At 38.0% G+C, this 14,505-nt stretch overlaps 1 protein-coding gene across 3 annotated transcripts in view; it reads left to right on the top strand.

The window, feature by feature from the left end:
• The window catches only part of ESF1 (ESF1 nucleolar pre-rRNA processing protein homolog), a 61,587-nt gene that overhangs the window by 19,362 nt on the left and 27,720 nt on the right, over positions 1-14,505 (top strand). For all 3 annotated transcript variants that reach the window (XM_032248016.1, XM_032248017.1, XM_032248018.1), the window contains exon 9: positions 858-1,019. In XM_032248016.1, the coding sequence (XP_032103907.1) occupies positions 858-1,019 (162 nt within the window). The remainder of the gene's footprint in view (positions 1-857; positions 1,020-14,505) is intronic.

The raw sequence follows: 14,505 nt of genomic DNA, 5'->3' as shown, positions 1-14,505 counted from the left end.
GAAATGCAAATGTGAGTATTTTTCCACACAGTGAAATTAATTGAAGTAACTCCTAATTCATTTTTATTCTTAATATATTAATGAGATCATTGAAGTAAGTACGCTTGCTTAAAAATGGAAAGGTTCCGTGGGACGTGCCTGGCCACGTTTTCTGGGACTTGGGTCCTGTGTCCTGGGAAAGTGGGGTATGGCCAGAAAGGTGGTCACCCCCCACCCGTCACATGACACACATTCGTGGGGAACCTGGCACTAGACCGTTCATAAATGACCTGCTTCTGGTTCATGGTTTCATACGTAGCAGAGCAGCTCCCTTGCTTCGATCTATTGAAAGTCAGCCCTCAACACAAGGGTTTGTTAAAAAAAAAAAAAGGTTCCAGTATTGTTAGGTTTGGATTATAAACAACTGCCTTTATCTCTTCTCTTCGGTCTGAACAGCTAAATCTCCAAACTGAGTTCATCCCAACTATTTCAGCCTACATTTATTCAGCGTAACATTTTAAAGCACTGTGCTGGACAATGGAGGACATAAGGAGGGATAAAAATGCCATCTTCATTGTCTTGCAGCTTATGGGAAAGAGAAGCCCAAAGGTGTTATGTGACTGCAGAATTATCAAATATAAATTTTAATGAAAAGGGTGATTCCCAAGCATACTACTATGACAGTGCAAATTTATATTGCAACTGATTTTTATTCTACGTGAGACCCTAAGTCTTTCATTTAATATTCAGAAGTTTAAGTCTGATTTTGATATCCTGGGGTCTTAACAATGTCTTTTAAAAGAAAGTGACTGTGAGATCTGAACACTAGAGTTAGAAGTGAATTATTTCTGTGTATTGTGAATTTTTTTTTTCATTAGGTGATGATGAAGTCAATGTAGAAGAAGATGGGAAAACAAAGAAAAGTCAGAAGGATGATGAAGAACAAATCGCTAAGTACAGGCAGCTCTTACAGGTTATTCAAGAAAAAGAAAAGAAAGGCAAAGAAAATCATATGGAAATGGAAATTAAATGGGTTCCAGGTAAGAATTAGATACTAAAAGTTTTCTCTTTTTCCAATTTCAGTATATTGAGTACATTTTAGATATGAAGGAACCGGAAATGTTTTAGTGAGGATCTTAACATCATATTTGCATACACTGTTTAACTAACTTAATGACTAGCAGTTTAGACTCATACCAGCTTATTCTTGATTAGTTTCTTGATTGATTTACTAACTATAAATTATTCCTGTCCATTTATCAGAGTAGCCTTTCCTAGGTTTGAGCCTGTATTCTCAAGCTATAGAAACTCGAATGAATCCATGCACCATGTGTTCTAAAGTTATTACACTTCTTTTGAAGATGTTTAATTCTTTTAATTCTTTTTTTTTTTTTTTTTTTTTTTTTGAGATGGAGTTTCGCTTTTGTTACCCAGGCTGGAGTGCAACGTCGCGATCTCGGCTCATCGCAACCTCCGCCTCCCGGGTTCAGGCAATTCTCCTGCCTCAGCCTCCTGAGTAGCTGGGATTACAGGCACGCACCACCATGCCCAGCTGATTTTTTGTATTTTTAGAGAGACAGGGGTTTCACCATTTTGACCAGGATGGTCTCGATCTCTTGACCTTGTGATCCACCCACCTCGGCCTCCCAAAGTGCTAGGATTACAGGCGTGAGCCACCGCGCCCGGCCATCTTTTTTTTTTTCCTTTTTTAAAGATGGGGTTTCACCATGATGGCCAGGCTGGTCTTGAATTCCTGACCTCAGGTGATCCACCCACCTCGGCCTCCCAAAGTGCTAGGATTACAGGCGTGAGCCACTGCACCTGGCGAGGATGTTTAATTCTTAAGTGACCTTTTCTTCCATAACTCCTACTAGTCCTTAATTCATGAAGTTTCACTAACACAAAATATGTATTACATAGTCTCCCATCTTCAATCTTGCTTCGAATAGTCAAAGAAACATAGCATAGTAGAATAGAATAATACTAGTACAAAACTAATTACAACCATGTCAAAGCTAAACAAATATAGAAGCTGGGATAAATCAGGATCGTTCTGAGTAAACAGCAGTTGCCCAATTTTCATGGTTTCACTTTCTGCAGTTTGTTATCCAGGATAGTACAATAAAATACTTTGAAAGAGAAAGAGGAAACAGACTATGTTGATATAACTTTTATTATAGTATATTGTTCTATTATATTATTGGTGGAGTTAATCTTTTACTGTGCCTAATTTATAAGTTAAACTTTATCATAGCTATAGATATATAGGGAAAAATATAGTATGTATAGTGCTCAGTACTATCCACAGTTTCAGGCATTCACTGTGGGTCATAGAATGTATCTTCCTCAGATAATAGGGGACTACTGTACACATTTTTTTCAACAGTGCTGGGCATTGCAGCCAATACTGTTTTTGTATATTACTGCTGTTTATATTATATATAACTTTTAAAACCAGGTACATTTTTGGATAAGGGTTTAGTTCTTTAGCCTTTATTAGTCTCTAGGAGAAAAGGTACTAACCAGTTGTAGGAATACCATTGCTTAAAACTTAAAAATGTTCTATTATCAATTCAATTTTTTATAAGCAGCATGCTTTTATATTGGGAATACAACATTTGTTTTCATGGGTTTTTATTTTGGGAAAAATGAGGGTGTTTTGATACTTGAGGATTGACTGGCTATTGTAGTAAATTTGCTAGGATGGACACATGTCTGCTGCATATTCCTACAGGAATGAAGTGCTGTGTTGCAACCCATTTGTTTTAAATGTTTGGCTTCTGCAGGAAGTCGTGGTAAGAACAAGTGAAGTTTACTGGTGTATCATATGGCACGTGGTTGGGAGAACTCAGTTGATTTGGCCTGGAGAGGAAAAGTCTAAAAAGTGACTTTAACAGCTATTTTTAAGTACTTGTGGGATATGTAAATGAAGACTTAATCTCTTTTATTACCTCACTGGTTAGCACTGCTGCCACTGGATAAAAGTTGGAGGAAGGCAGATTTTAATGTAATAATATAAAGAGGAATTCTCTATATTAAAATTTTCTGGCAAAAGAACTAAAGTCTGCTTTAAGGCTGCTGTCTGTGTCAGTAAATTTCCACAATAAGGCTACATAATCATGCCACTCAGAGATGTTTGTGAAGAAATATTTTACTTGAGTCCCTTGACTTTATGATTCTAAGAAATGTTGAATTCTGTCTTTTAAGTTGAATACATTGTAGTTTAATTCTAATCCTAGAACAAGCTTATTGAATATATTTTAATATGAACATTTTTAAATTGAGGTATTCAGTTGTCGGTTTGAGAAAGCAGATCTAAAATAAACTGGATTGAGATGTTTCATAGCAAGTATTTCAGAAATATATAATGCCAGTTATAAGGTACAGATATATGTTATAGGTTCTCACACTAAGTAGACCCCATCTAGATTATGTCTTTATTAACATAGTTATGAGGCTGGGCACAGTGGCTAACTCCTGTAATCCCAACACTTTTGGAGGCTATCGTGAGTGGATTACTTGAGCCTCAGACATTCAAGACCAGCCTGGGTAGCATGGCAAAACCAGTCCATCTCTACAAAAAAAGACAAAAATTAGCTGGGCATGGTGGCGTATGCCTATAGTCCCAGCTACTGGTGAGGCTGAGGTGGGAGAATCACCTGAGCCCAAGAAGGTTGAGGCTGCAGTTAGCTGTGATCATGCCTCTGCACTCCAGCCTAGGCAACAGAATGAGACCCTATCTCAAGCAAACAAACAAAACATAGTTATGTAGGGCAAATACCTAAAAGTATTATTTATACCTATATCGGTAACTGGAAGATTTAAGCAATGCTTATGTTTCCTGGGTTAAACCTCCATTTGGTCATGGTACCTTATTTTTTTAAATATATTCCTAACTTAATTTAGTAATATTTTATTAAAAATATGTATACTTGTGACAAAAAGTAATATGATCTGTAGTTTTCATTCCTTGTATTGGTTTTTGGTGTCAAGGTAATGTTGGCCTTATGAAGTGGAAATGTAAAATGAAAGATTATCATCTGTGATTCCACTATCCTAATTCAACCACTGGTTAAGAAGATTTCAGTTTAATTTACCATTTCTCTGCTGTGGAATATTCAATCAGATTTCTACTCTTTCACTGCAGTGGACCTATAACATTGAAAAAAACAAAACAAAACAAAACAATAGGACAAATCCCAAACCCACAAATATCAAGCTTTTCTTAAATCTCTTCATTTTTATCAGCAGCCAAGTAATTGACCTGCTTTCTCAGGGCCTTTTAATTTTTAAAACAAAGATGAGTTGTTCTCTCTTCCAGGTTAGAAATGTTTCCAAGCATGTCAGGACTAGTAGAGAGCAACCAGGCCACAATGAGACGCTGATGCTAGCATTCAGGCTTAACTCAGTAGTTAGTTACGTGACTTCCCTGCTCACACAGCAACTTTACTTGTGCTGTAGATCAACCTGTGGTTCTTTCACAAGCTGTTAAAACTACCAATGTCAAAACCTAAAATGTAAATCTCAGATGCCAAGTATCCAGGATGTTATAAATAATCTATAGCTTTTTCCATATTTTGAATTATTTTCATAGGATAGTTTCCCAGAAATAGAATTACTAAGAAAGGGCATGAATACTTTTTGTGTCTTGAAGTTACTGCCAAATTGCTTTCCAAAAGTGTTGTACCAGCTTATAATACCTTCAGCAATCAGTAAGAGTGTCAGTTTCACGGAATTATTGTCAACATTGGGCATATATTTTTTACTTTTAATTGAATAAGGGACAATTGATATTTTAAAGGTAAATTGCCATATTTTTGAAGGCCCCTAGTGGGATATTATTACCTGTGAATCCTTATGTACATGCACATGCAAGTGTAAAGGGTTTTTCTGTGTGCTACACATACATATGAGATCATTGAGCAGTCTTTCTATACCTTAGTTTATTCGTGTGGAAATTGGAACTAATAATGCTTTTATTGCTTAGAGATACTTGTTATAAACTACAAAATACTTTCATGACGTGTATTTCAATGAATTTATGTCTTAAGAAATGTGTGTTTTCAGTAAGTTACCCTGAACCTCAGGACTTCTGTGATGTTATACTTCAGTAAACCACAGAGGGTCAGTGTGAGATTATATTATATATTCACTGGTTTTGTGGCTTGGATCTCCAAAATATTAACCTCTTCAGGAAAATAAGTACCCTTTTTTTTTTTTTATGAGACGGAGTTTTGCTCTCGTTGCCCAGGCAGGAGTGCAATGGCATGATCTCAGCCCACCGCAACCTTTGCCTCCTTGGTTCAAACGATTCTCCTGTCTCAGCCTCCCAAGTAGCTGGGATTACAGATGCATGCCACCATGCCTGGCTAATTTTTGTATTTTTAGTAGAGACAGGGTTTCATCATATTGGTTGGGCTGTTCGCCACCTCCTGATCTCAGGTGATCCACCCGCCTTGGCCTCGCAGGGTGCTGGGATTACAGGCGTGAGCCATGGTGCCTGGCCAGAAAAATTAATCGCTCATGTTTGTTGTGTTTTGGTTTGATTTTTTCAAAAGAAATTCTAGTTTAGACTATTTAAACTTTCTACCTTTTTACATTGTGTTATACAGTATAGTAACATAAGGAGTTTAATTCCTTAAGGGTAAGTATTAAGGGAACTGATCACAGGTTCATGGGTATAACTGGAATGAACTACTCTATCAATAATTTCTATGGAAATGTAATAATACAATTTTATTAATTAGGATTACAAATAAGTATAAATGTTGAATAAGATTTTTAAAGAAAGTTATACTTAATTATTTTGATGTATGTGGAGTTATATTTCCTATCTCAATGCATTGCTAAAGGTATCCTGCCAACTTACTAATGAGTAGGTAAGGTGATGTATATAATTAACCAGTTGGGCCTTCATGAAGAAATGTACCTCACTGGGGAATTTTTAATATACATATAAAAGAAGTATAATCAGTTTCCTCTCTTTATATAACTTCCCCTGTATTCCTAGTCCAATTAATCTACATAATACTTTCTGTAGATAATACAAGCTGAATATAAACATGTATGAAATTCCATCCAGAAAGGAACAAATAATGACATGTTTCTTTGTTTATAATCTTAAAAGATTAAATATGATAAAAGTCCTCATTTTCTTAGCTATCTCTGGTTTAATAGATATTAGTGAAATGGGTAGCTGGTTTTTTTTCTACTCAACATTCTACAGTACCCCAACTTCCCTTCATTACTCCGTCAAATACTTACTGAACACCTACTGTGTGCCGGGAATTGTTCTATATACTATGTGAACAAACCATAAAAATCCCTGAACTCATAGATCTTATAATCTGGTGAAGGAGAGATCAAACAGGTGACAGATATATACAAAACATATTTGACCAAGAACTACAGGAAGTAGAGGTCAGGGAGTGAGCCTGGCCCAGGAAGACTGTGTGAGCAGAGGAAGTAGCAAAGGAGTGTCCATGAAGTATACTTTATCTCTTGTGTTTGAGGAATCCGAGGAAATGGTATGACTAGAGCGGAAGAGAGAAGTAAATGAGATCAGAGAGGTAGTTTGGGGCCAGATAGGAAGATTTTGTAAGCCATTATAAAGACATGAATTTCTGTGACTGAGATGAGAAACCATTGGAGGGTTTTGAGCTGCGAAGCATTCAAATCTGACTTTTATGTTTAACAGGATCACTTTTGCTGCTATAAATAAAAGTGGGGAGCAAGGACCAAATTGGGGAGATCAGTCAAGAGGCTGTTGCAGTAATCTTCAGATAATGAAGCTTGTGGTTGGGACATGTATGCAAGGGAGCATCGAGAATTCTTTTTTTTTTTTTCCATATATTAAGTTCAAGATGCTCATTGATACCTAAATAGACATGCCAAGGACTCCGTTGGTTATACAGTTAAGAGTACATGGCTGGGGATATAAATTTGAGACCTCCATCATATAAATCTCTGAAAGTGAATAAGAACATCAAGTAGTAAATATAGGCAAAAAAGAAAGGTTCAAAAGCTGATCCTTGGAGCACTCTAGCATTTATAGGTAGAAGACATGAGGATGGACCATCCAGAGCAGCTGGAGAGGCTATCAGAGAAGCAGGAGGAAATTCATAATTGATGGGTATTCAGCCAGCCATTAAAGAAGGCATTTCGGTGAGAATATGGGCCAATAAAATGCAGGCTGAGAATAACCGTTGGATTTAGCAATGTGAAGCTCATTGGTGATACTGAATGGTTTTTGTGGGATGATGGGGGTTGAAAGTGACTACTATGGTTTGAAGGGAGAATGGGAAGAGAGGAATTGGAGACAGTAAGTACAGGCAAGTCTTTTTTTCTGAAATATTTGACTGTTAGAAAGTTGCAGGCATCATGACACTAAAAAAGAACTTCAAAATGTAACCTCCAAAAACTAAGATATGCTTCCATTATAAGCATGATGCCATTTTTACACCAAGGATATTGTTAGTCTCAGGTTACCTAGATTAATTTGTGCCTAGTGTTCCAGTGTTGGAACACTAAGCATATGGGAGTTATTTGTATCCCACTGCTCAAGGTCTGATTGCAGAAATTCAAAAAATTGCAATCTCAGGCATAAATGGGTTAAAATGAAAAGATTGGAGCTGGTGGTAGAAGAGTAAGATGCTTGGAAAGTAAGTGGGATGCTTGGAAAGTAACTTTGGATAATACATGATGTGTTTACCATCTGGCAGTGAGATGGGGTAGAGTGTAGAACCATAGGAGAGGAGGAGGTCAGTGAACAGTGAGGCTAAAAATATGTTCAGAGGGTCATCTGTGTGGATACTGGAGTCACCAAGAATTATGACAGGAGTGTTGGAAAGAGTGGCAGTGAGCTAAAATTAAAATGAGGGAACAACTGCAGTCATTAGATACCTACATCGGGATATGGAAGAATTTGGTTAAAAAAAAAAAAAAAGATATCTACAATAAGGAAGAGTGTAGTCTATCTAGTATAGCCTGAAAACGTGATATTCAGAGTGGAGGCATTGGGGAGGGGGGCTAGCCAGTGGATGGGAATTGGCAGTGAGTTGCATGGACAGTGGGAGAGAGAAATTTACCTCCTAAAAGAGATAGAGGGGAAGCAGTGTTCTCAGAAGAGCGCTAAGTTTTAGTGAAACTACAGTTAGCAGATAAATAGGTATGGGGGCCTTCCTTAATGACTAATGACTGGCTGTAACTTACTAGTGAGAAGAAAGGCTTTAGTCCATGAGGATGTTCAGCATTGTTTTGGGAGAAGGAATGACTTGGGAGTTGTAAACTTCTTGTGGTGGCAGATTTAAATATGAATAAAGGGATTTTGAGATTAGTTCTGATGGTCTTAAAGCTTTAGTAGTGGTGGGGCTGTGAATGTCATTGGAATATCTTGTCAGGAGCACACAGAGTTCTAGAATACTTACTCTTGGGAGGGAGGCACAGAGGCCAGAAAACTAGGGGCGCCTCTTACTGTCTCACGCAGGCAAGAACTTCTCTTATTGCCTCGCCCAGCAAGAGGAGTCCCCATTTGATTCCTATTCCTTGGGCATGGAGTGAGGGTGTAGCTCTTTCTTTGTTTTGCTTTTTCTTCCTCCACTCTTCAAAGTTGTAATTTCATTTTTATTTTGGCATCTGCTCTTTATCCTTTGTCCTCCCCACCACTTTTATTTTATCTCCATTTCTCTGTTCAGTTGTTCCATTGGGTAGCTTAAACACAAAAACATCGATGGCATGCATATGTGGCCATTGTATTGTCTCTTCTTTTTATTTAGAAGTTAAAATGTTTTTGAATTAGTGGGGCATTCATTTTGTTAGGCAGCCCAGTTTCAAGCATTTTGATTTTTAGACATCTCAAAACCTGTTCACTGTTTAGTTTTGGTTCTATTTCCATTTATTGCCAATGTACTCATTATTTGAAATATATTCACGAAAATGTTGTTTTGGTCAGAACTTTTAAAATAACCAGATGTTTAAAATTTTGAGTTGAGTGTAGAAGAGGGCATTAAATGGAAAACCTGAACTTAAAAATAAGCTAAAAGAATTTGTAGTTTGCCTCATATTTTGGTGGTGGGGAGGAAACCAGATCACAGTGCACTCTTGTAACTTGTACAAGGTCACACAGCTAATAAGTGGCTAAAATTTTAAAACCTAAGTGTGCGCTCCTTCCTTGAATCATCCAGTTAACAGGTTGATATGAGGAGTTTGTAAGGTAATAAGCTGTAACTTCATACCCTGCAAAAAAGACTGGAGTCATGTTTGGAATGTGTAATAAAAATGAGAAGCAGCTAGAGTTATCTAAAAATGATGCTAATACATTTTCTCCATATGATTGCTAGTGATTTTCTCAGTGCTTCTTGAATTATTTGCTAGACTGTTTTCTCTCTTAATAATACTGATGTAATTTTTAAAAAGAGACTTTCCAAGAAGCTTTGTAAAAGATTTAATGAAAAAGCAAAGATTTTTTTATACTAGTAGTTTCAGAAAGTGCTAAAATTGCAATGCCTTATGAAGTTTCAGGTTAATTGATCTGTTTTCCCCCCATCCGTCCCCACAGGATCCCAGTTAAAATATGTAAATTAGCAAGATCCTCTGGTTGCAAATATCTAGGATGATTCTGTTAATATAGTCCTTCCCACTGTTTGCATGTGTAGCCACTGTTTCTAGACCATACTATTAATACCTTTTTAAAAAAAAAATTTTGCCTTAAACTTGCAGTCTGCCCCAGAGCTCAGGAAAAGAAAACTTGGCACATGTATTGTTTTCCCATAGCCCACAGCTATGCTGATTTGAAGTTCTGAACTCTTTGATCTGTAAAGCAAAACGTTTGCTATTCTGTTTGTGGTTGTCTTTCATCATTCTATCTGTATTCTAACTGCCTGGCTACCAAACCATCATTTTTCGTTGAACATGTTCTGTGTGTTATTTTGACAGAACTCAATAGTGTTACTTGCTTTCAACAGTTTCATTATTGCAAAATTGAAAAGTTGGTCCTTGATGTTATGCTGTGAGTTCTTTACAATGTTTTGCTAAATGGATAACATAATAACCTTTTATTACATTTTCTCACAGATACATTTCTGAGTATAGCATCTTCATGTCTCTTATCAAGTATTACTTATTTATTTATTTATTTATCTTTTTAAGAGTCAAGGTCTTGCTGTGTTGCCCAGGCTGAAATGCAATGGTTTGATCATGACTCATTGTTACCTGGAATGTATGGCTCAAGCGATCCTCCTGCCTCAGCCTCCCAGGCAGCCAGGGCCACAGGTGTGTGCCACCATGTCTACCTGGTTCATTTTTTATTTTTCATAGAGACAGGGACTTACTAAATTGCTCAGGCTGGCCTCAAAATCCTGGTCTCAAGCCATCCTCCTCCTCGGCCCCCTAAAGCAGTGAAATTACAGGCATGAGCCAACATGCCCTGCTTTTTGAAAGGATTCTATTAACTTCTTGTGCTAACTGGAGAACTTTTTATTGTTTAACCTTTGAATGCTCAGAAATACTGATAAAATTATACATAAAATAAAATCTAATTTCTGCCATAGATTCAGGTTTTGGAGCCATGTAAAGGATAGGGCATAAGTGCTTTTCTTTTTCGTTTGTTTGTTTTGAGAGGGAGTTTTGCTTTGTTGCCCAGGCTGGAATGCAGTGGGGCGATCTCAGCTCAGTGCAACCTATACCTCTCGGGTTCAAGCGATTCTCCTGCCTCAGCCTTCTGAGTAGCTGGGACTCATGCCACCACACCAGCTAATTTTTGTATTTTTTGTAGAGACAGGGTTTCACCATGTTAGCCAGGCTGGTCTTGAACTCCTGAGCTTAGGTGATCTACGCACCTCGGCCTTCCAAAGTGCTGGGATTACAGGGGTGAGCCACCAGGCCCAGCCCAGATAGGGCATACTGTAAGGACTTTTCTTTAGATCTTTGGTTTGATACAAAACTTAATCTCACTCTGGGACCATGTTGACATTTTCTGGGCTCTGAAAGATTTGCAGCCATTCTCAGTGTCTTTTTGGTTAGACTGTTGTAGACAGTTGCTCACTGTGTGCAATATGTAGTGGTAATTTTCAGCATTGAGGTCTACGGTGAAGCCAGTAAAAACTTCTGTGGCTGGAACTGGTGGCTGGGCCAACTGAATCTGCTGGTTTTGTGTGGGAATGAGACAACACTTTCCAAAAATAAATAAAAACAAAAAACAACAACAAAAAAAAAAGAAAATGAAGACAATACTCTCCTTCCTCAATTTAATCTTCATTGAAGGTGGGTGGTCGGATAACTGTCATCAAATTGCTATCAAAAGATATACCTTGCCAGGCCTGGTGGCTCACTCCTATAATCCCAGAAAAAGGTGGGAGGACAAGGTAGGTGGATCACCTAAGGTCAGGAGTTGGAGACCAGCCTGGCCAACATGGTGAAACCCTGTCTCTACTATAAATACTAAAAATTAACCAGGCATGGTGGCTCGTGCCTGTAATCCCAGCTGTTAGGGAGGCCCAGGCAGGAGAATCACTTGAACCTGTAAAGTGGAAGTTGCAATGAGCTGAGATCATGCTTTCTTAACAATTGAAAATCTGGGCCGGGGGAGGTGGCTGGCACCTGTAATCTCAACACTTTGGGAGGCCAAGGTGGGTGAGAAGTTCAAGACCAGTCTGGCCAACATGGGGAAACACCATCTCTACAGAAATACCAAAAAAAAAATTAGCCAATGATGATGGCAGGTGCCTGTAATCCCAGCTACTTGGGAAGCTGAGGCAGGAGAATCCCTTGAACCTGGGAGATGGAGGTTGCCATGAGATCACGCCATTGCACTCCAGCCTGGGTGACAGAACAAGACTCATTTCAAAATAATAATAATAATAATAATAATAATAATTGGAAGTCTCTCTGTGTAGGACTTAACCAAACTTTTCCTAAGCATTGTCAGCTTTGAGTGTCATAAAATACATTTTATTTTAGGATCCCATTGTTCCTTCTTTCTGTAAATAGGGAAATTTTTAAAATTTAAAGTAATTTTTAGATGCGTAATTTTGATTCAGAAGAATTACATTTTAAAATATCCTCTGAGTGAGGGAGGGGAAAGTTTGTACTTATAGGATGCCTGTGCTATATCAGGAACTATCCTAGATGCTTCACACACAATACTGCATTAAGTTCTTCAAAGTGGTTAGTAGTCCATTTGCAGAAGAGAAAACTGAGGCATAGACTTGCTTAAGATCACAAAACTAGGAGAAAGAAGAACTGTAATTCAAATTTTGATCTGAATTAGAATTTTTAAAGGGTATTTCCCTTGGTTGCTGATTAAAGCTGGGGCCTGACCTCTTAGTGAAGTGTGCCTGTGTTTATCATTGTGTACACAAAGATACACAAGACCCTCATTGAATTTTACTTGAAAATTTGGGGAAATTATTATTTTATTTTAAAAATAATAATAAGTGCTTACCTGGGATGACCCCATTTGTACTGTCATAGACTTTTCACTGTGTGAGAGCATTTGGTCTGCAGCCAGGGTCACGTGTAAAAATGAGAAGGCTGTGTTCTCATAAGATGTTCTGAAGGTTGAAAATAATAAGGCAAGGGAAGCCTTCTGTATGTTTGCTGTTGAACACTCCAGGCTTCTAAACATGTATGTTATTTAAGATTCTGACAACTTTTTATACCCAGAGAATGCTTGACCTGTCACAAATTCTTAGTAGATTCTGTCATCAGAGAATTGACAAGAATAGGCACAGAGCTTTATAAGACAAGCTGTGGAAAATACAGTCATACCCTGTATCGTGACATTTCAGTCAACAGTGGACTGCATACACAACAGTGGTCCCATAAGAGTTATAGTGGAGCTGAAAAATTTTTATCAACTAGTGCCGTCATAATGTTTTTGCACAACACACTGCCTTTTTTATGTTTAGATACACAAATACTATTGTTTTACAGTTGCCTACAGCATTCAGTATAGGTTTGTATAAGTATACTCTATCATGATGTTCACACAATGATAAAAAGGTCGTAACGTTAGCCCATATCATCTAGGTTAATGTTTCCCATCATTAGCTGACATGTGACTGTATTGAAGTCCTAAATTTTAATGTTGTTTTTATTCTCTATTACCTATATTTTCTCTTTTTTTTAATATACAATGCACATTTCTCTGGTGTATTCTATCAAATACTGTATAAAGGACACTGCCAATGAAGTAGCCAGTTAATTACAAATACGAAAGTTGGAAGAATAAACCTTAAAGGTTTACTCTGTTTCAAGGATTCCCAACCAGCATACCACCAGTGGATGACAAATTAGCCACAATCTTGTTTCCTTTCATCCTTAGGCCCACCAGAGCCCCTAGGCTCTTTTCTTCTCTGGTTGCTTCCTCCAGTTTGTCTGTTATGCTGTACATACATTATCATTGTCGATGTCTAGCATGTAAGAAAATGGTTGGGAAGGTATTGCTTTCTTAGTAGTTATTTGGAAAGTCTTTTTAGAAGTAGAGGAATTCTGGTTGCCTTATATAAACTCACCCTAATAAATATGGAAGAAACTACTTAGATTGCAACAAGGGAAATCTAGTTTGAATTTACTTGTGACTGTTATAAATGTTCTTAAATACTGGAATGCTAGGGAAGTTGAGGTGTTTATCATTTCCTTTTGTTTTTTCTAACAAAGATGTTTTTGAAATTGACTTAGAAGTGCTGTTTTGGAGCCGGGCGCCTTGGCTCACGCTTGTAATCCCAGCACTTTGGGAGAGCGAGGCGGGTGGATCACGAGGTCAAGAGATCGAGACCATCCTGGTCAAAAAGGTGAAACCCCGTCTCTACTAAAGATACAAAAATTAGCTGGGCATGGTGGTGCACGCCTGTAGTCCCAGCTACTCGGGAGGCTGAGGCAGGAGAATTGCTTGAACCCAGGAGACAGAGGTTGTGGTGAGCCGAGATTACGCCATTGCACTCCAGCCTGGGTAACAAGAGCGAAACTCCGTCTCATAAAAAAAAAAAAAAGAAAAGAAATGCTGTTTTGGTTGTAACCCAGCCTCAGTATATCCTTCTATATTCATAGCTTCTGTGGACAGGAAACTTTTCTGGGAGGAAAAATTAGGCACCCCTGAATGTCAAGCCATCAGTTTACAGGTGGATTTTTCAAATGCAGTATGTTAATTGGGGCCTGCTTATAATGAAATTTGGAATAGCATTAACAGTTTATTGTGATGATGGAAAGAGCATAGAGGCCTTGAAGTCAGCAAATTTAGGTTTAAGTACCTATCATTTTGATGGGGATTAACTGACCAAAGACAGGTAAAAGCTGTTTAGCATACAGTTGTCAAAGGGTAAACATTCTTTTACTGTCTTTTAAAAAATGTTTATACTTGGCCAGGCGCGGTGGCTCAAGCCTGTAATCCCAGCACTTTGGGAGGCCGAGGCGGGTGGATCACGAGGTCAAGAGATCGAGACCATCCTGGTCAACATGGTGAAACCCCGTCTCTACTAAAAATACAAAAAATTAGCTGGGCATGGTGGCGCGTGCCTGTAATCCCAGCTA

The sequence above is a fragment of the Sapajus apella genome, unplaced genomic scaffold (genome assembly GCF_009761245.1).
Source record: "Sapajus apella isolate SASKATOON/1434 unplaced genomic scaffold, GSC_monkey_1.0 scaffold65, whole genome shotgun sequence".
Lineage (NCBI taxonomy): Eukaryota > Metazoa > Chordata > Mammalia > Primates > Cebidae > Sapajus > Sapajus apella.
This window is presented reverse-complemented; position numbering and strand designations above follow the sequence as displayed.